The sequence below is a fragment of the Pseudonaja textilis genome, chromosome 1, assembly GCF_049901715.1.
Source record: "Pseudonaja textilis isolate UNSWEBS1 chromosome 1, rPseTex1.2, whole genome shotgun sequence".
In the NCBI taxonomy this organism is placed as follows: domain Eukaryota; kingdom Metazoa; phylum Chordata; class Lepidosauria; order Squamata; family Elapidae; genus Pseudonaja; species Pseudonaja textilis.
In genome coordinates this window covers 207,209,063-207,228,602 of record NC_141990.1, presented here as the reverse complement: position 1 = coordinate 207,228,602, position 19,540 = coordinate 207,209,063, and the positions used below count along the sequence as shown (strand labels likewise).

Here is a 19,540-nt window from a genome sequence, read left to right as displayed (position 1 = left end):
ATGAGCAAAAGAAATAGAAACTATTGTACCAATCAGAATTCTACATGTGCTTCTTTGAATCCAAAATTAATTCCCCACCTTTGTGTAGACATGAATCCGGTCGGTATTCCTACTTGCACAGAACATTAGACCGTGATATGTTAGGGTGGATTCTGAATCATTTGAATACTCTGTAAATAAAAATGATTTGTTAAATAAAAATTTTAACAATTTTTTACCCTCATCTCTTTATAACAATTATGATAATAAACATGCCATTGCACAAGCACGTTCCACCTGATTTACCAGGATATTTCCTAGGAAGCAACTACATCCTTAGATCCTACCTAGTCTGTTGTGGCACAGGAGTTATTTAATACTTGACAGATTTATGTAACCTGATGATTCAACTTATCACTGCAATGCTTACAACCCAAGTTCCAGCCTCAATGATAGTTGTAAGGCAAGGGCTACCTGTATCTAAAACAACTTAAATGAGGCCTAACTCTCACCAAAATCATATGAGAAAAAATATTTGGGGAAATATCTTTATATTAAGTGGCCAGTGTTGGATCTTTTCATTTATTCAAGAAATAAGGATAATATAACTAATTCTATCTCAAATTTAGAATTTCCAGTAGAAATAGAGAGCAACAATACTCTATTGTAGTAGATATTGAATTGAATTGATCTAAACTTAGATCCAGATCTAGCTTCTAATTCTTATTTGCAAGGATCCTTTAAGCCCTAGATATACCAAAAACACAGCTCCTGTTTTTTTTTCCTATGGCAGTGTTCTGAGGAGGTAAAAGATTATTATTGGAAATAAATTAAGATGTTATATAATATTTTTACTATTATATATCACTTTGATGTGTCAAAGCACATCATCCTTATGTGACTATGTCCAAAGCCAATTGTATGTATTAAACCTGTATGTAAATTAGTTTTGGTGATTTTTTTATGACTTGAACTCCATGGACAAGTTCTTGCAGTTTTCTTGGTAACATTTTCAGAAATTATTTGCTGCTGCCTTTTTCCTAGCATTGAGGGATAAGCAATGGGCCCAAAGTCACCTACTCCCTGCCTAAGGCAGAACTAGAACTCAGAGTCTCTCAGTTTCTAGTGCAGTTACGACCTAGAGCTCACTTCTAATTAAGCAGATGAATATTCTGTGATATTTTTTAAAGCAGCAATCGCCAACCGGTGGGCCGTGAGAAAATTTTGGTGGGCCGCAGAGAAATCTCACCCCCAGGGTACCCCCTCAAAGCAATTAATCCAGGCTGTGCAGAAACACAAGGCTGCGCCACCCACATGGCCCGAGGGAACCCTCCCCGCCCATTCACTCCTTACCCAGCAAACTTGTCTGCTAAGTTGCTATTTTTCCTTTTTCCGACCATCATCTGTTCTGCTGTGACAGGAAATTTAGATTAACTAGGAAACAGGAAATGGTCGGATTTCTTGCTGTCTAGCTAAGCACAGCCGAACCTCCCTTAGGACTGAAGGTTTGCTTGCAAGCAAATTCAGTGCAGACTCATGGCAAGCAAATCTGAGAGACTGAGCTAGCCGATGGCAGATAGATAGATCACTGAATGATTCTGTGAGGAACTCAATCTGCCTGCTTTGCCTGATTTTGGGTAAAAGTTGCTCTTTTTTTAATAAAAAATTCAATATTTATATAAATATTTATAATATTTACATACAAGCAATGCCCAACTAATCACATGATCACCAAGTCACACACACAAATTAGGCCACGCCCACAGAACCAGTTACTGGTCCCTGGGATCTAAAATTATGAGTTTGGTGGTCCTTGAGGTCCAAAAGGTTGGCGACCCCTGTTTTAAAGTATAATCTTGTTATAGAGAGGCAACTATGTTAATCAAGTTAATTTTGGTAGACAAATAAGATTTTTCCAATAGGACATTTTCTTGCATCGTCTAAATTCCCAGAATACAAACTATAGCCCTGCCATTGTCTCCAAAATGTCCTGAGGGCATTGTGTAAGTCTTTCTAAGCACTGTGTTCAATAACAGAGGAAAGGAAGGATCAACATGTGTTTACATTATCCTTTGCAGTTGTATGTTCCAATGTTGAACAAGTTGACTTCCGCTAATATACCAAGTCTTCCCCTTCCTCTCATTCTCCAATTCCACTCCAAATTGGCTCCAAACTCTCAGACTAGATAGAAATTTTCTCACCATTTAAACTTTTTGCAAATGTTATACACACACTGATCACTGTGGGAAGAGCTGATAATTCTCAAACTTTTAGATTTACACGTTCATGAGCATGTAATAATTAGTGCCAGAAGGAAGGCAATATTTATTACCTTCTTTGAGTTCTTGCTTGCAGCAATCCAATTTCTTTTTTGTTTCTTCCTTGGTCATCTCAATACCATTAAGTTGTATGTTATTTTTTATTGCATTTCCATCTTCACTTTCACCAGAGAGAAAATCAATTTGACTTTCCTTTTGTATAACTATGGGTGTTAAAAAGCAAGAAGGAATAACAATTATATAATTATGTTATTGGGAAAGAAAAGCTAACATAAATGCTAAGGTACGTTTCTGTTATAACTATTACTTAGTTCTCAAGAGAATAGTAGTTAATTGTAGTTAAAATATGTAATTATATAGATGATTCTCAAATTAAAGAAAAACAGGATATATGCCTGCAAAATTACTTCTCTTATGTTCATACACAGCGGCTAAGGTACAAAAATAACAGCCTAGTCATCAAACATCTAGCAATTTTTTAAAAAGTTTATTTAAAAAAATTAAAAGAATAGAATAAAAAGCTACATAAAATAAAAAGGCTGATAAAGATACAGTGGAAAAAGAATAACAACACTAAATAAAGAGTTTCCATTATAATACAATTTGAAATATTTTATTTCATTAATTGTCTAGAATTATTTATTATGCCATCTTAAAATATAACTAAAGAGCTCAGTAACACTTTAAATGTATTAATATTGATATCATCACTATTTATAATAAAACAACAAGAAAAAAAGAAAATTAAAAAAGCAAAAGTATAAGAAAAATGTGACAAAAATAAAAAAGTGAAAAAAACCTATAAACTAACATTGTTAAAATTCCCTTCGATAATACCCAGTTATTAATTGTATTAATATATTTATAAAGACTGAAACTGTTTATAATTACTTTCTTTACATCCATTAGTACCTCTGTAGCATCTAGCAATGCTATGCTTTGGTACTTCCACAGATTTAACATTTGAATAAATAACAATTGCATATGCTAAATGAACAATTGCATATGCTACGTATACATCTCCCTGTTCAAACCTCCAAGAATTATCATAGAACTGTTTAAATGTCACAGACAGGGTAATTATAGAATATTTGCAAAATACTCATATTGGCATTTTTCCCCCTTATAACAACCCTGTAATCATCAGGGTGGAGATGGGGTGACTGAATGGAGTTGAGCATTTACTGTCCAGATGCCCTTCCTGATGCCTATAAGGAGTTCTCATTATTCTTAGAGAAAGAACTATCTGCCACTACTTAGGAGCGAACTCACAGCCTTTTGATTGTGAGGTGAGAGCTCCACCTGTAGGCCACCATGCTGCTCATTAGCAATACTTTGTTAAAACTAAATGTAATTATTTTAGGTTTCAATTCAATTGAATTTAGCTTTTGTACTGTTCCCACTTTTTTCCTACTAGCAACATTTCCTTTCAGGTATCTGAGGTTGAACGTGGCCTGCAGCAGATTCTGACCAGTTCTAGAGAACCGGTAGTGGAAAATTTGAGTAGATTGGAGAACCTGTAAATACCACCTCCGACTGGATATTTTACAGTTTTAACAATAAAATATCATACAAATTAAATTTATACCATGGATAATTACATTTATTTATGTAAACCCTTACTTTATGCACTATTACACTTTTAGGCCCAACTGCTTAATTTCTGCTTTTAGCATTAAACATTAGGATATTTTTGTAATACGTGCTATAATACAAACAGACTAACGAGATGTGTTAAAACAATGAAAAAAGATTCTAACAGGAGCAAATATTTTTTTACTCACTATTCTTTCTGCGAGGAGATTCACACATTTCACAATAAGGTAGCAGTGAACTATTACTGTAAGTGCAAAGACTGCAAGGCCAGGTTACTTCTGAAGCAAATCCTTTCGTTGACTCCGGTAAAAGGACACAATCATCCTCCTGGGAAGCGTCTTCTGAAAATGAATGGTTTCTTTTTCTAAACAAACATTTTCTCTTTCCTCGATTAGGAAGCAGCTTGGGTGTAGATGGATCTACAGGTCTTGGTCTCTTGGCCTCTCTGCAAAGCTCATTTAGATCCTCTGGCCCCCGGGGATCTATGTTTCTGCCACTTTCCAGATCTTTTTCCTCCAAGGCTTGAGAAGAATTGGAACTCAAACGGGGAGATGTATTATAACAGGAATCAATTTTTCGCTTTTTCTCCGTATCTGGTTTTGGCGAAAAGAAGTCACGAATATCATGTTGCTTCTCCTTTTCAAACTAGGATGGAAGACCCAACAATCATTACTTTGCTTAACACAAGGATACCCCATCATTACCTATTACTATCATCACCAATCTTTTCCTATTTCTATCTCACCGTTTTAGAAATAGGTAGTCCTTGACTGATGACTGCTCACTTAACCACTGTTCAAAGTTACTGCAAACTTGAAAAAAGTTACTTATGATTGGTCCTCGAAGTTACAAATGCCACCACAACTTCGGTGCTTACATAATCACATTTCAGGTGTTTGGCAACTGACTCATATTTACTATCAGCTCAGCATATTGTAGTCACAATTAAGTTTTGTAATTTTTGCCAATTTCCAGCAAGAAATGCCCATTGAGTAAGTTGGATTTAGATTTACAACCAAGTCACACTTGATTATTGTAAAAACGGTCATAAAATTGAGTTAGGTCATGTGGTGACTTGACTTATGACCACACTGACTTACAACCAAAATTCGAGGCTCAATTGTGATCATTAAGTCTGTAGTTTGAGTTTTAACAGGCAAGTTGACATATTAAGGGGGGAAATAATAGTCCATATCAGTGGTTCCCAAAGTGAGCAGTACCGCCCCCTGGAGGGCAATGGGATGCCTTTTGGGGGGGCAGTAAGAGGCAAGGGGGCTGGCAGGGGGGCGCTAAGACGTGGCAGGGGGGCGTTCGAGGTGCCGGCCCCGCAGGCTGACTGACTGCTGGCCACGCAGCCCATTGACTGTTTCATCGCTCCGTAGCCGACGCCTCAAATGCGGAATCCGCACATGGTGAGCCTTGCCAAGCCTGGGGGGGGGGCGGTGGTGGAAAGAGGGCGCCTTAGCTTGCAGGCTGCGCTCTCTGGTGGAAGTGGCGGAGGGCACCAGAAGGCCCGAAAGCAAAACCCTCCCAAGGCGTGCAGTGGAAGGGGTGGGTGGTCCGGCGTTAGGGCCCCCTTCCCTGGAAAACAAGGGAGCGCGCAGCGCCCGCCCAGCCTCCACCTCTCCAGCCAGCCGGGCTTGCACGCAGGATGTGGGTGGGTGCAGCTGCGGCTCTCCACAGCGCGTGGCTCGGTTCGGTTCTACGTGGCCGTCCCGGACCTAGAACCTAGCCTCCCTCTGCAGCTTGGTTCTTCCGACTGAGCCCTGCACTTGTTTGCTTGCTTAATTTCCAAGCGATCGGTCCCTCTGCCTCTGCTGGTCACGCCTTCCTCCTCCCAGGTGGAGCATAATGATGGGCAGAAGCCTTCACTGAAGTTGGGAGTCTCTGAGTGTGTGCAGAGTACCTCCCCTTGCTTGGCCCGATGGAAGTGGACCTTGGGTTAAAGCAAAGAGGGTGAGGTTGGCTGCATCGCTGCCCCAGGGACGTTGGCGTTGCAAAATTGGATGCCAAAGGGGTCTGGAGAAGGGGCAGAGGGGCAGCTGCAGGGGGCTGGAGAAGGGGCAGCTGCATTAAGGAGCAGGAAGTTCTTAGCCATGGTTTATTCATTGACTAAGCCAGAATCAACTTGTGTGGACTTCAATTCCCACTCTGGCTTTGCTCTACTTTCTCAAAGTGCCACCGCTGTCACATTCTTTCTTTCTGTCTGTCCATCCGTCCGTCCGTCCGTCCGTCCATCCACCCATCCATACATCCAAAAGGTCTGCCTGTCTTTCTGTCTGTACCTACCTACCTACCTACCAATATCTATCTATCTATCTATCTATCTATCTATCTATCTATCTATCTATCTATCTATCTATCTATCCATCCATACATCCATCCAAAATGTCTGTCTGCCTGCCTTCCTGCCTACCTGCCTGTCTTTCTGTCTACCTATCTACCAATATAGATCTACCTACCTATCTACCAATCTACTTACCTACCTACCTATCCATACATTCATCCAAAAGGTCTGCCTGCCTGCCTACCTATCTATCTACCAATCTATCTACCTACCTACCTACCTACTTGTCTCTCTCTCCATCTATCCATCCATCTATCCATGTTCGAAGCACCAGCCCTGCAGGCACATTGGGAAAGTAGAGCAAAGCCAATCTGGGAGGGAGGGAGGGAGGGAAGGAGGGAGGGAGGGAGAGAGAGAGAGAGAGAGAGAAACCTGATGCATCAGATTGAAATGAGGCCTAGTTTAGACCGAGGCCCTTTTCCACATTGAAACATATTTGGCTTCTATTGAAGGTTTTGTGAACAAAACATGGTCAAGACTATCAGGAAACTCTCATATTTTGTTGAGGCTTTAAATAAGATCCATTGGACCAGATCTCCACCCTAAAAATTACTTTTGCCCAATGTTTTAAAGTGCCAATTCTGAAGAAGGCAAAACCAAAATGTACTGGTAAATTACAAGGAGAACACACACATATACTCCCTTCTAACCCTGCTGGAGCAGGTGTTTGGACGAGAATAGATATCTCATTATCTTTCTCCTCCCTCCCTCCCTCCTTCTTTATTTCTTTTTCTTTCTGTCCCTTCCTTCCATCCCCCCCTTTTTCTTTGTCCCTTTTTCTTTCTTTCCCTTTTCTCTTTCTTTTCTTCCTTCTCTCTCTCTCTTCTCTCTCTCTTTCCCTCTCTCAGGCTCACCCCATTGGCTTGACTTGCTTGGGCAGGTCCCTCCAATGCAGTGGGCTCAATGGGGTGGACCTGTGGGGCCGGCACCTAGAACGCGGCAGTGTCGGCATGTTTGAAAAGTAGAGCAAAGCCAGAGGTCGGTAATTTTTGCTGCGAAGAATCACAAAAGCTTCTGGGTTGTGCACAAGAAGGGACACACGTCAATGCAATTCAGCAACATAAAATAATGAGGTACAAATAAAATAAATCAACAAGAATCGGCAAAGCATCTCTAATTAGATTTTATTCACTGCTAGAATCTAATCAGAGATGCTTTGCCGATTCTAGTCCAATGACCTGCTCCAGCAGGGTTAGAAGGGAGTGTGTGTGTATGTGTGTGTGTGGCTGTCAAAACTCCAAAAATGGGTCAAGTATCTCTGGGGAGGCCAGTCATAAATTAGAACACTTGCTAAACAACCGGCCATTAAGTGAGGATCACTTGTATTTGGTTTGCCAGTCACCTGGCCACGCCCACCCAGTCACATGGCCACCAAATCACACCTACCCCGTCATGTGACCAGCAAACCATGCCCATCCAGCAAGCCACGCCAGCCAGTCACATGACCAGCAAGCCACACCCACCCAGTCACGTGACCAGCAAGCCACACCCTCAAATTAGGCCATGCCTACAGAAATTTGAATCCCACCCCTAGGTGGGGGGCACCGAGGATGAGTTTGTAGCACCAAGGGGGCGGTGGACTGAAAAAGTTTGGGAACCACTGGTCTATATTTTAGAATATAGAAATTCATTAGTATTAATATTCTGTCAACATTCAAACTATTGTTTTTTTTTAAAGTTGACTATTGCACACAGAGCTTTTAAACAAAATTGGTATGTTAGATCCAAATGAAATAATAAGATTTTACATCAATACTACTTCAGACTTTTAAATAACTTTCACAAAATAAACTATTAACACTAATATTTTGACATTTAAACAAATATCACAAAATGAACTATTAATGCTAATATTTTGAAATTTAAATAAATTTCACAAAATGAGCTATTAATATTTTGGCAAATAAATTTCGCAAAATGAACTATTAATACTAATGTTTTGGTCAAATAACATACATTTAACTCATTTTAATCTTTGCTGTAGTTAGAACAACAGGAATCCTATTTATTTCTATGGATCTGGATCCAATTTTGAAACTCAAATGACACTACTGGCTACTGTTTAAAAAAATAATGAGCTGTGTAATTAATTCTGAACCTGCCTTTTGTTATGGGGAAAATGATGTGAAGAGAGGGATCTGTTCTGCCAATGGTGATCATTTTTAGATTTCACAATCTGACATTTATATGAAGAATTATTAATGCAGCTTGTAATGAACCTAATGCCCTAGATAATATGCAAAAGGCTATTTGAGTAAACCCTGAACCAAAGTATTAAGACAAATTAATCTGATATAATCTGCCATTAAGTTTCTGCAGAAAGTGCTCAAACTCCCTATACAGTTATCAAAGACCAAACAGAATTATAATCAAGACATAAGCATCTGCTAGAAGCACTGATAATGCCACACTTGTCACAATGCCATTACACAAATAACATATTGTATCTAATTAGCATCATTGGTGCAATATCATGACATGTGGAATGTCAGCTGCCTCTCCCGAATGTCTAGGTCAGCAAATCCTACAGAAACCATACCTGTGGGGTTTAAGAGAAAAATAAAAAAAAGTACTTTAAGTGCAAAATAAAGCATTTATTCCTATGGACATTTCACTTCATTGATGATTCTAAAAGAGCATCACAAAATAGCTAATATTAATGATAATAGAATGCTGTGTAAAAGTCAGTTATTATAACAAATCTTAACCAAAATAAGAAGTATCTGTGTATCAAAATCATAGTGTTACTCTTGGATGCCTACTAAGATTTATATATGTACATTCTTACATGGGTGAATAAGACCTCATCCTTGATTTCATTTAGGTCTTCATTTGGAGTCCAGGCTTCAGCAAAATTCAAAAAATTCCATTTATCTTTGTCACCTTCGGGTGCCTGTAGCTTTTCTTTCTTGCCATTTAATGTGGTACCTGTAACTTTGGCCTAAATAGTAAATGAAAGAAATGTTTTTAAATACCCACATGTTATTATTTGTCTATTTACTGCATACCCAACTCATAATAAGATGACAAACAAAACAGAATATGACACTTAGAAATGGAAATTAAAAGTCTGGTTTTTAATAATTGTGTCTCTGTAGTTTTCCGAAGCAAGATTTCAAGAGAAAATATTTCATAATATTCCATTGGAATACTGAATTATCACCTACTACTTCAGATGTCGCTTCCCAACACCCAAACTACTCTCAGAACCACCATCAAAATTAGCAGCAAACTAACTGATTTTCAGCTATGCAATTCTTACATTTTCTTCCCTGTTGAAATCAAAATGGACTTATTAAGCCACAGGGACATAATTAACACCCCAACTTTCCCTAAGAAGAGATGAGAAAGTTTGACTGTAATCACTTGACAATACCAGGCCTTTTCTGGGCCTAGAGAGCTAATATAACGATAAATTGTCAAACATCAATAAAGACTGCCACTTCTCAAAATATATCATCCAAAATGATTTACAGTTTTCAGAATAACAACTTTCTAGTTTCTATTTTAATCACCTTCCAAAGAACCTGGAAAGTCTGCCTCTAAGAGCATATAATTCAATATTATCTTTTAAAAAATAAAGGAACAATTATTCCTTATTTCCTACTTCCCAGCAGCCTCAGAGGGAGGCCTAGAAGCAATTACAAACTTACCCTAGCTGAATGTTAATGCATGAAACTTCTCTCATATTAAATCTTAAGTATGTGACTAAACTCAAGTTCCATGGCTCTAATAACTCCCCCCTGCATTATTTACCATGCTCTGAAATAAATTATGGAGAACATGAAAACTTGCATATTATTTTGTGACCTCTGGGTTGCACTAATAAAATTTTTGTTGTAGTACAGAATCTGCAGAGATGACAGATAAGAGCATCCCAGATAATTTGACAGTTCTTGAATTCTATAGCTCAACAAATTCTTTTTTTTCATTCCAAGGATCTTCATTTCAGGTCTTTAATGTCAGATTAAGATAAATGAAGACAAAACATGGAACAGTTCCAAGGGTAAAAGCTGCTTCTTGTTGTTGTCTGACTGCATCTTCCAAGCTCTAATTACCTACATAAATATTTCCTCAGCTTCACTATCTTCATGCTTTCAAAACCGAGACACTTCTACTATCTAAAGTATGGGTTCAGAAGCTTCGAAGGAAATTCTGTAGCAAAGAAACTTTTATGCCCCATTATGTTGTTTCTTCAGATATATAATATTCTACTTCAGAATCAAAGCCAAGCAAAACCCGAGAGAAAAAAAATGGGGTGAAAAAGGACCGGCACCCAATGTACAGATAGTCCTCAACTTACAACCACCATTGAGTCTAAAACGTATATTGTTAAATGAGAAATTTCTTAAGTGAGTTTTACTCCGTTTTACGATTTTTCTCACCACATTTGTTAACTGCAGTTCTTAAACTAGTAACGCGGTTGTTAAGTGAATCTGATTTCCCCATTGACTTTGCTGGTCAGAAAGATGCAAAGGGGATCACATGACTCTGGGATACTGCAACCGTCATAAACGTGAGTCACATGAGTCAAGCAATCCGAATGTAAATCATGTGACCGTGGGGATGTTGCAACGTTCATAAGTTGTTCCGACCTAGGCTTCCTAAAATCGTGAAACAGAGTATTGTCCCAACAAACCCCCCTTTTTATTTGGCTAATGTGAATTCCTATCATTTACATCCAGCAAAGTCCCAGCAAACAGCCTTTCAAGGGTGAATTGCAACCACAGACCTTATCAGGCTTGGAGAGTTGCCAGACCGATAGCTTCCAAGCCCAACGCTGTAGAAGGAAATACTTGGCAAGGAGTCTCTGTGAGTCATGAACTGAGAGAAACAAATCTTCAAACTCATTAAACGAACTAATGGTCTCCTGCAAACACCACTCCCCTTTCGCTCCTCTTTATTCCCTATGGGAGGAGCCATTCAGCTGTGCCTTTACTCCCAAGTCGACCCTTGTTCATTAACTGTTCCCTTCTCCTGGCAGCTCTGCACATGAGCACATCAGGAACAGGCTCCAGCTGTTTTTCTGTCCCACTGATCTCCAACTCCAAAGGCAGCTGATAACTGTTGGGTGGCCCTGGCCCCAACTCTGCCTCCGACACAGAGCACTCATCAGAGCCTTCACCAGACTCCAGGACTCCTCCCCAACCTCCTCACTGTCCGAGTCTGCTGGCGGGCCACAACCTAAGTGTGAAAAATGTTCATAAATGCTGTTGTAACTTTGATCACTAAATGAATTGTTGTAAGTCGAGGACTGCCTGTATACATCAACACAGTACAAAATCCGTAACATCTGGGACTTTCAATATTTAATCGTACCTTACGATTCAACATTGCCCACATTACAGAGTCTAATGTTCCATTTGCAATAAGATAATGGATATTCACAGAGTTACTCTGTCCGATCCGATGAGCTCTGTCTTCTGCTTGTTTTATATGTCCAGGATCCCAATATAGTTCAGCAAAAACAACATGAGTGGCAGCGGTGAAGGTTAAACCCTAAACATAATGAAGAAATACTTACTATATATCATTTATCAAACAGGCAGCAATCAATGCCTTTTGTCAGCTTATAGTCTCTTACAGAAATTTCAGGGAACATTTAGTATTGAAACTAGAGAACATCATTCCTCTTTATCTTGCCTCACCAAGTTTTGTCTTCTATGTAAAAAAATTGCTCAAAAAGCCCAACAAGTTGGGGCAAAAGGCATTTACAGTTGGAATTCTTGTATGACATCTCATTCTGTCTCTCTATTAACTGAAATAGCACTGCTAATTCCCCTCACCCACCCGCCACAGTAACGAAGCTCTTATCTCTGTAGCTCCTTCCTAAATATATCATAAGAAATTGCATTATATAAACAGACATACTACCGGTAATTCATAAATGATGTGCTTCTATGTATTTTTCAAATAACATTAGTTTCTGGATCAGCTCTACATTATAAGATTGACAAAAAACCTATTAACTGGAATAGAACAAGCACTTCAGCTAAATTCTTTAAAATAATTTAAGTTCCAAAAAAAATGTATTCTCTAATAATAGAAAAATAAATGGTTAAATCTGCAGAGATACATATGAACAAAAGTAGATGACAATACAGACATACACTAGTAGCTGGGGTCCACACTATAATTTGTCAATTCATTTGAATTTCTGGTATGATAACATCCCTACATGAAATGCTAGTTCTTTTTTGGGAAGTGTTGATTGGTTCCACAAGCATTTGGCTTTATTTTAGCCTCCCCAAATGGAGGCAACAGCAGTTATCTGGCTGTTAGTGACTAAATTTCAGAAGTTGCTAGTTTAGTCTTACCATATATAGTACTTAGTAAAAGATAAAGTTAAAGAATTTTTGCAAAAATGCTGCAATGTGTTAATTCTGACATCTATGCTAAATCGATACATCATTGCTGGAATTCACTTAAAAAGAAATTGAGTTAGAAATTCTGGATCCTGAACTTTCCTTCTGCAATTGGAATTGTTCCTACTTATTCAGGACCATTTTGACTAACTAAGGTTTAGATTAACCGGAAAAAAATAAAGGCGATTTTGAGCTCTCCTTCACTTTATACTCCACACTCAACTCCATTGTGGACCTGGCAAACATCGTCTTTTTCCTCGCCGTGAACATTTTATGTGTAGAAATCCAGGTATGGAACTTATTCAGCCTAAAAGCTTTTAAAGTATTTCCTCATACTGAATTTGAAAATGATTTTACCAGTATTCTATATCAGGGAACAATTTTAAGGTGCATTTAAGTTATATACTTAACCAAGTTTAAATCTATGCAAATGGATTAGGAGATGTAAGCCTACTATCCTAAAACAAAAGGATGGGGCTTTATTGTATTTGCTTCTCAGAGGTACATTGATATGCATAATAATGACTAACGGATACTTTGCCCGACATCAATTAAGAAGAACTAATTCACAATCTATATGAGCTATTTTACTTAGACAGGTGCTTACAGATATGGTACAGACCTTGTGATGTTCTATCACTTCGCAGAAACAGTTTTTATCTCCAAGCTTTCGTTTTATATTTGAACAAACAGAAGGTTGTGCAGGCAGGCAGAGAAAGAGAGAGAAAGAGAGAGAGAGGGAGGGAGGGAAGGAGATTGAGAGAAAGTTATTTATTTAAGTCATTACCTGGCCAGCAGCCTGAATGCTTAAAATGGCCACTCTGGTATCTGGGTCTTTTTGGAACCGATTTACAAGATTTATTCGTTCTGCTGAAGGCACGCTGCCATCTATCCGAATATAACGAACCTGTGCCATATAAAGTAACACAAACAGTCACCTGAAGATAAATTGGAGAGAAACCTTGGGTTTTGACAAGAAAAAAAATAATGGCAATGGGGAAACAAAGACGTTAACGAGATTATTGATTTCCACATTGAATAGCAAGTCAATCAGACCGATCACAATTAAGTTAAATATAGTATGCAACTGGTTCCACCCCAAAAGAACAGCAGCTCTGGACACGCCATTTTTGCTTCACAAATATGACACCTTAAAATTTCCAGGAATATAGGTCCCTGGCTTGAAAAGGTAACAATTTTTAGGGCAACAGAGAAAGTTGCTCTAGTCTTCCAAGGTAAGAACAAGTGTGAATGTCTGTTGGTCAGAGTGCTACTGCTAGAGGGACCCAGACTGAAGTAATTCCTGTCAGGTTGCTTCATCTACTACAGCAAGAACATAAAGGAGAATGCTACTAGATAGCAGAGATGGTTAGTTAGGTCACTATCAATTGAACCAGAATTAAAAGGATGACAGTAAAAAAAAAAACTTAATTTAATCTAAAAACAGTGATGTAGAAATAGAACTGGAACTCCCAGATCGGCTTTACATAAGTTTAGGAAAAGCTGAGGAAATGTTAGGCATAGCGGGAAGATAGTATTAGGGAAATGGAAGCAACAATATTGGTTGAAGAATCTCCATTTCCTATTTTTTCTGCTCCTATCTAAAGACAACAGATAGAATAACAGAACATCATTGTTGGAAGGGGCCATGGAGGTCTTCTAGTCTGACCACCTGCTCAAACAGGAGTCCCTATACCAGTGGTTGCCAACCGGTGGGCCGGGGACCACTGGTGGTCCGCGAGAAAATTTTGGTGGTCCACAGAGAAATGTTACCCCCAAAGCAATTAATCCAGGCTACGCAGGAACACAAAGCTGCGCTGCCCACATGGCCTGCAGGAACACAAGGCTTGCAATGCTTGCATTGGGAACAACACGAGGTAGTGAGGGGAGGGGGGAAAGGACAGAGGAGGGGAACTTGCCCCACTCATCCCACGCGCCTGGCCTGGCCACCAGGCTGCTTCTTTCCGCTTCTTTCTGCTTCTGCTTTTGTCTGCACACAAGGAAAGCTGAAAAAGTCTTTCTTTCTCTTCCCCAAACTCTGCCAGAAATAAGTCTTTGGGACCCTGCAAGGCATCCTGCTCCAAGAGGCTGCGCTGGCAAAAACTCATTTCTGGCGGAGTTTGGGGGAGAGAAAGAAAGACTTTTGCTGCTTCTGCTGCTTTCCTTGCATGAAGCCAAAAGTCTCTCTCTCTCTTCCCCCCGCCCTGAGAATGGAGCTGGAGACGGTGTCCTGTGATCCCAAATAAAGAATGATTGATCAGTAGGAAAACGGGATGGGGAATTTTCCTGCAGACTTTTGGGGGGGATTTTCCCAGGGTCTCTGCTCCGCGGGATTTTAAATTATGAGTTTGGTGGTCCCTGAAGTTGGTGACCCCTGCCCTATACCATCTCAGACAAGTGGCTGTCCAGTTTCTTCTTACAAGCCTCCAGTGATGAAGCACCCACAACTTCTGAAGACAAGCTGTTCAATATTGAGGAACAGTGGTTCAGCAACTTAAAGACACTGGATTTGTCGGCCAGAGAAAGTCCTTCGCATTCCAGTTTTATCCTTAGCACTGTGATGGAGTGAGCTTCCATCAGTCACCTCAGCTTCTGCCAACCTAGCAGTTTGAAAGCATGCAAATACAACTAGGTACCACTCTGGTGGGGCTAATGGTGGAAGCAAGAAACCAGCAGCTGCCGGATTAGCCCGAATGCGAGGCAAATAGCAGCAGAGAAAATGCTGGTTGATTTTTTCTGTTGGAGGATGCTGATCCTCCAACAGAATGCCATCAGCTGCTTTGTGTGTGGAGCTAGTTCGTCCCCTGTAGTGCACGATGGGTAGCACACGAACATGAACTGAACAAACCAACAATCTTCGGCTGTCAAATTTCTACTCGGTAATAAGATTGTAGATTCCTGGCTTTCATGTACCAATGCCACATGCTAAATAATAGTAATAATGGACCTTGTAAGTTTCCCATGCTCCAGTGATATCATGGGGGTGTCTTTAAAAATGATTCAGAAACTTTGAATGGCACAACATGCAGCTGTTTAAATATTGGAAGAGCAAGGCAGTAGAGCAAGTAACACTTCTACTGAACCCTAACATTAAAATATAAATGTATAGCAAACTAATTAAATTGATACAATAAAAACATTTGGAGAGTTTAGAATCTTGGTATGTTATCTGACGTTGCAACATCCATTTCAATATATTTCAAATATCGCAGGACAACCATTCAAACTAACAGGGTAATATCTATAAACATAATTATGTAACATGTTCAAATCATAAACAAAACAAGTCAACGTAGCCAAATTGCTTGAAAATCTTTTCTTGCTCCATGTCAAGAACAGCCAGCTTAAAAAATTAACCTCATTCACCACTTTAGACATTGGCATTATAAATATTATATGCGAGAACAGTTAAAGCTACCCTGCACAAACCCAAAGAAGCAAACCTTGTGACAATGACCTCCTGCTTGTGGAGCTGATCGTTAAGAAATTTGGGAAAATAAAAGTCTCAAGTTTGCCTTCCACAACGATTTATTCTGCATGTGAAATTGCGATGAATTTGGGTCTATGTGCCCCTTCTGGCCTCTACTATTTAAATATGAATTTCTATTTTGTTTAATAAAATACCTAAAAACACAGGCACGGAGACACCAAAGAAAATTCCTGTGTTTTCTTTTGCAATTAAAATTACGAATCACTTGAAAACCCAAAATTTTATTCAGTAGAAAACAACCACCAAAGCTTATTCAAATTTATCTTAGCATCTTGGATGCCAAGGAAACAAGAGGTCAGGAATTAACCTCTCTATAAAGCTGTATAGTATACTGCTTATGGTTTATAATTAGTTCCTTAGGCCTTGACCTCTCCACTTAACTGCTATTTATTATGTCCCTGCATTATAATACATTATCCAGTACACCTTCCATCTTATCTACGTAAATAGTATCATTACTAGATTTCCAATAAGACTCTACAACAGCCTATCATCTGCTCAAAGAGCCTCTTTTGGTTAAAACTGAACGTTTTCTTCCTTCACCTTTAGTGCACACTATCTCATAGTGCATAGCTCAGCAAATATTTTGTGCTGGTCATAAGTAAAACTCTGTTAGAGTAGGACTGCTGAGGAAGCACCTTACTACCTTGCTGCCTTTAAAACATGGGAAATGGCTTATTAGTGTGACTTGACTAATAAGTTCAACCATATGTTGACTCTGCATACACTTTATAAAAAAAAAAAAAGAAAGTAATGACTACCATAAACTAAAATTTGTTGTGAATTACATTTGAGTTCTGGTGGCTTACATGTATACCTCTCTGTTTTCTTAGCATCGATTCACATTGGTTTCTTCCAAAATGTTTGACTTTATGATCTAGTCTAGACCTCTGGACTTCTCAAAAGGCCCCTTGTGGGAGCATTAGACATGGCCAACTCTGTCTATATCTGCATATTAGCCGAAGTTAATTAAGAGACTGCACTTGGAGCTGAGGCATGTCATGCTAATTTGCATTAATTTGACCAAGAAAAATATAATATGTATTGCTATTGTATAGAGATGTTCCACTGCTGCTTTGTAGTTGGGGGATGGAATGTCAAAATTGAAAATAGGATTGTACTGCCTAGGACAGGGGTGGGCAAACTATGGCCCGCGGGCCACACCCGGCCCGTTGGTCTTTTTAATCCGGCCCGCCGAAGATTGGTACAGAATTAAGGTTTGCTGTGAATGATTGAATGATTGCATTCATTTGATTTTGACTTGTAATGACAGGCATTTCGACACCAGGTGGTGGCCCGTCTGTCAAATTTTAAAAGTCAATGAGGCCCCTGAGCCAAAAAGTTTGCCCACCCCTGGCCTAGGAAAAAGGAAATTAATCAAGAGAATAGCATTAGTTTCTGCAATCTAACGATTTCTTCATTGCTAACACAATCGTCAAACAACCAAACCAATGCCTATGTACATGGACCCACTCCATAATTGGTATAATGAGATGGAAGAATTCATTTAGAATGGCAAAGATATAACCAGTTTCTCACTGTGGAATAGATCATAAATTGCTTTTGTTGAAGTTGCAACTAAGCTAATGCAGAGGAACAAGTCACCCAGTTACTAGGCTATCAGCTTGACAATATAGCCACCATTTTAAGGAGGCAATCAGAAATAGTTTGGGGAGGTCAAAGTATACACCAATACTAAAGATTTAACAGTGTGCACAAGCTCTCCTAAATATCCTTGATTACATATGCTAACAAAATAATGCTGAGGATCATTCAATGCAAATGGGAGCTCCACCTGACAATTGGGACACCACCTATTCAAGCCGGTTTTAGAAAAAGAAGAAAAAGAGACATTATGGTTGATATACAACTGATAATAAAAAAAAAACAGAATACGAAAAAGAAGTCAATATGCGATTCATTGATGAAAGCAATACATTTGATCATGTAGGCCGTGGCATGCTGTGGAAGGGCCTTAGAAAAATGTCGCGGAACGTGACAAAGCAGATGGCCTTTAAATCAACAAGAGAATAAGGCAAGCCTCCTTATTTATTCAGTCTTAATGATGAGAATATGTATAGAGGAATGCAGGACCAGAAGCAGATGAGCAAAGTTTTAAAATTGGAGAAAGAAACATTATTAACCATATATGCTACTCTGATAGTAAAAAAAAAAATTCAAAAACTCTAGTCATTAAAAGAGCGCAATGAAAATGTGGGACTAAGATTAAATATAAAGGTCAAACGAATGGCAACAATTAGAGGCTTAGGTTTACATGTTAGCCTAAGAATTATCAGACATTATGGAAATGGTCTACGGCTTCTGTCTTTTAGGATCGATAAGCACCATTAACAGAACCAGCAATCAGGAAATACACTAGAGGCTAGCACTTGACAGAATTGCAGTGAAGACCTTGGAAAAGATATTCAAGCTTCATGATACGTCTATTTCTAGAAAGATCAGATGGTGCAGGCAAGAGTTTTCCCCGTGATAGTCGATGCTAGAGAAAAGTTGGGACTTTGAAGAAGCAGGATAAGAAGAGAATTGACGCTTTTGAATTCTGATGTCGGGAAAGACTCCTGAGAATACCAAAAATGCCATAAAAACAAGCAAGAGGATCATCAGGCAAATCGGACTAGTTTTCTCTTGAAACACAAATAGCCAGGCTCAAATTATGTTACATGAACGTATTATGTGAAAAACCAGCTCTCTAGAAAAATCCAGAATGCTGGGACATGTGGAAGAAAAGAAGAGCAACAAGAAGAGAATCCTAACAACCAGCAATAAGATGAATGGACTTTATTAAAATGGTGATGGGTTCAACTCTTGGAAGACAAAAGGGTGAGGATGAGGATAGATACTTCATTGGTCATTAAGAATCAACACTGTCTTGATGGCAATAACATACATCCAAGCACACATAGTAGTGTATGATACTTAATAGTACAATAGGAACCAAAGTTGAGAAACATTTTTAGAGGAAGGGTGAAAACAGCGGGCTAAGACCAGATTGTGGGCTTGGACCCACAATAGAATTTCTCTGTTGTCTTTACATGGACTAAACTTTATTAATCTGAGTACTATAACCTCCTACATTGTTCCGTTGTTAAATCTTCAGTCCACTGCTGTTGGCCTTCCAACAAGTTCTAATGAGTCACTTATTTATTATAAGTTAATAACAATTTGAGCAGGATCTCTCTCTTTCTGGCATATTTTGGGATTGTTGTATGGTTAACTGGGTATTTTGACATTGCAGCCCCAACGTAAGTGGAAAGTGCCATGCTGAGTAAAGCTAATGTAAGCAGTGCTATCTGCTTTTAACTGTTAATTTTCACTTAATAATTGTTTATTTTGTAGAGGTTTTTAAAATATGCCACAGTGGAAAAAATATCAGTAGTCAAGACGGTACAGACACAAGCTTACCTTTTTTTTTAGCTGTGATGTTCACGTTTACATCTTAATAAGAGTCTCCAATAGCAATCTA

At 39.0% G+C, this 19,540-nt stretch overlaps 1 protein-coding gene across 5 annotated transcripts in view; it reads right to left on the bottom strand.

Moving 5' to 3' along the window:
* Positions 1-19,540, bottom strand: part of ZRANB3 (zinc finger RANBP2-type containing 3) — a 60,028-nt gene that overhangs the window by 12,603 nt on the left and 27,885 nt on the right. For all 5 annotated transcript variants that reach the window (XM_026714608.2, XM_087920325.1, XM_087920324.1 and 2 more), the window contains 6 exons: positions 13,354-13,473; positions 11,521-11,700; positions 8,990-9,142; positions 4,043-4,499; positions 2,312-2,461; positions 79-170 (listed from right to left, as the gene is read on the bottom strand). In XM_026714608.2, coding sequence (XP_026570393.2) covers positions 79-170; positions 2,312-2,461; positions 4,043-4,499; positions 8,990-9,142; positions 11,521-11,700; positions 13,354-13,473 — 1,152 coding nt within the window. The remainder of the gene's footprint in view (positions 1-78; positions 171-2,311; positions 2,462-4,042; positions 4,500-8,989; positions 9,143-11,520; positions 11,701-13,353; positions 13,474-19,540) is intronic.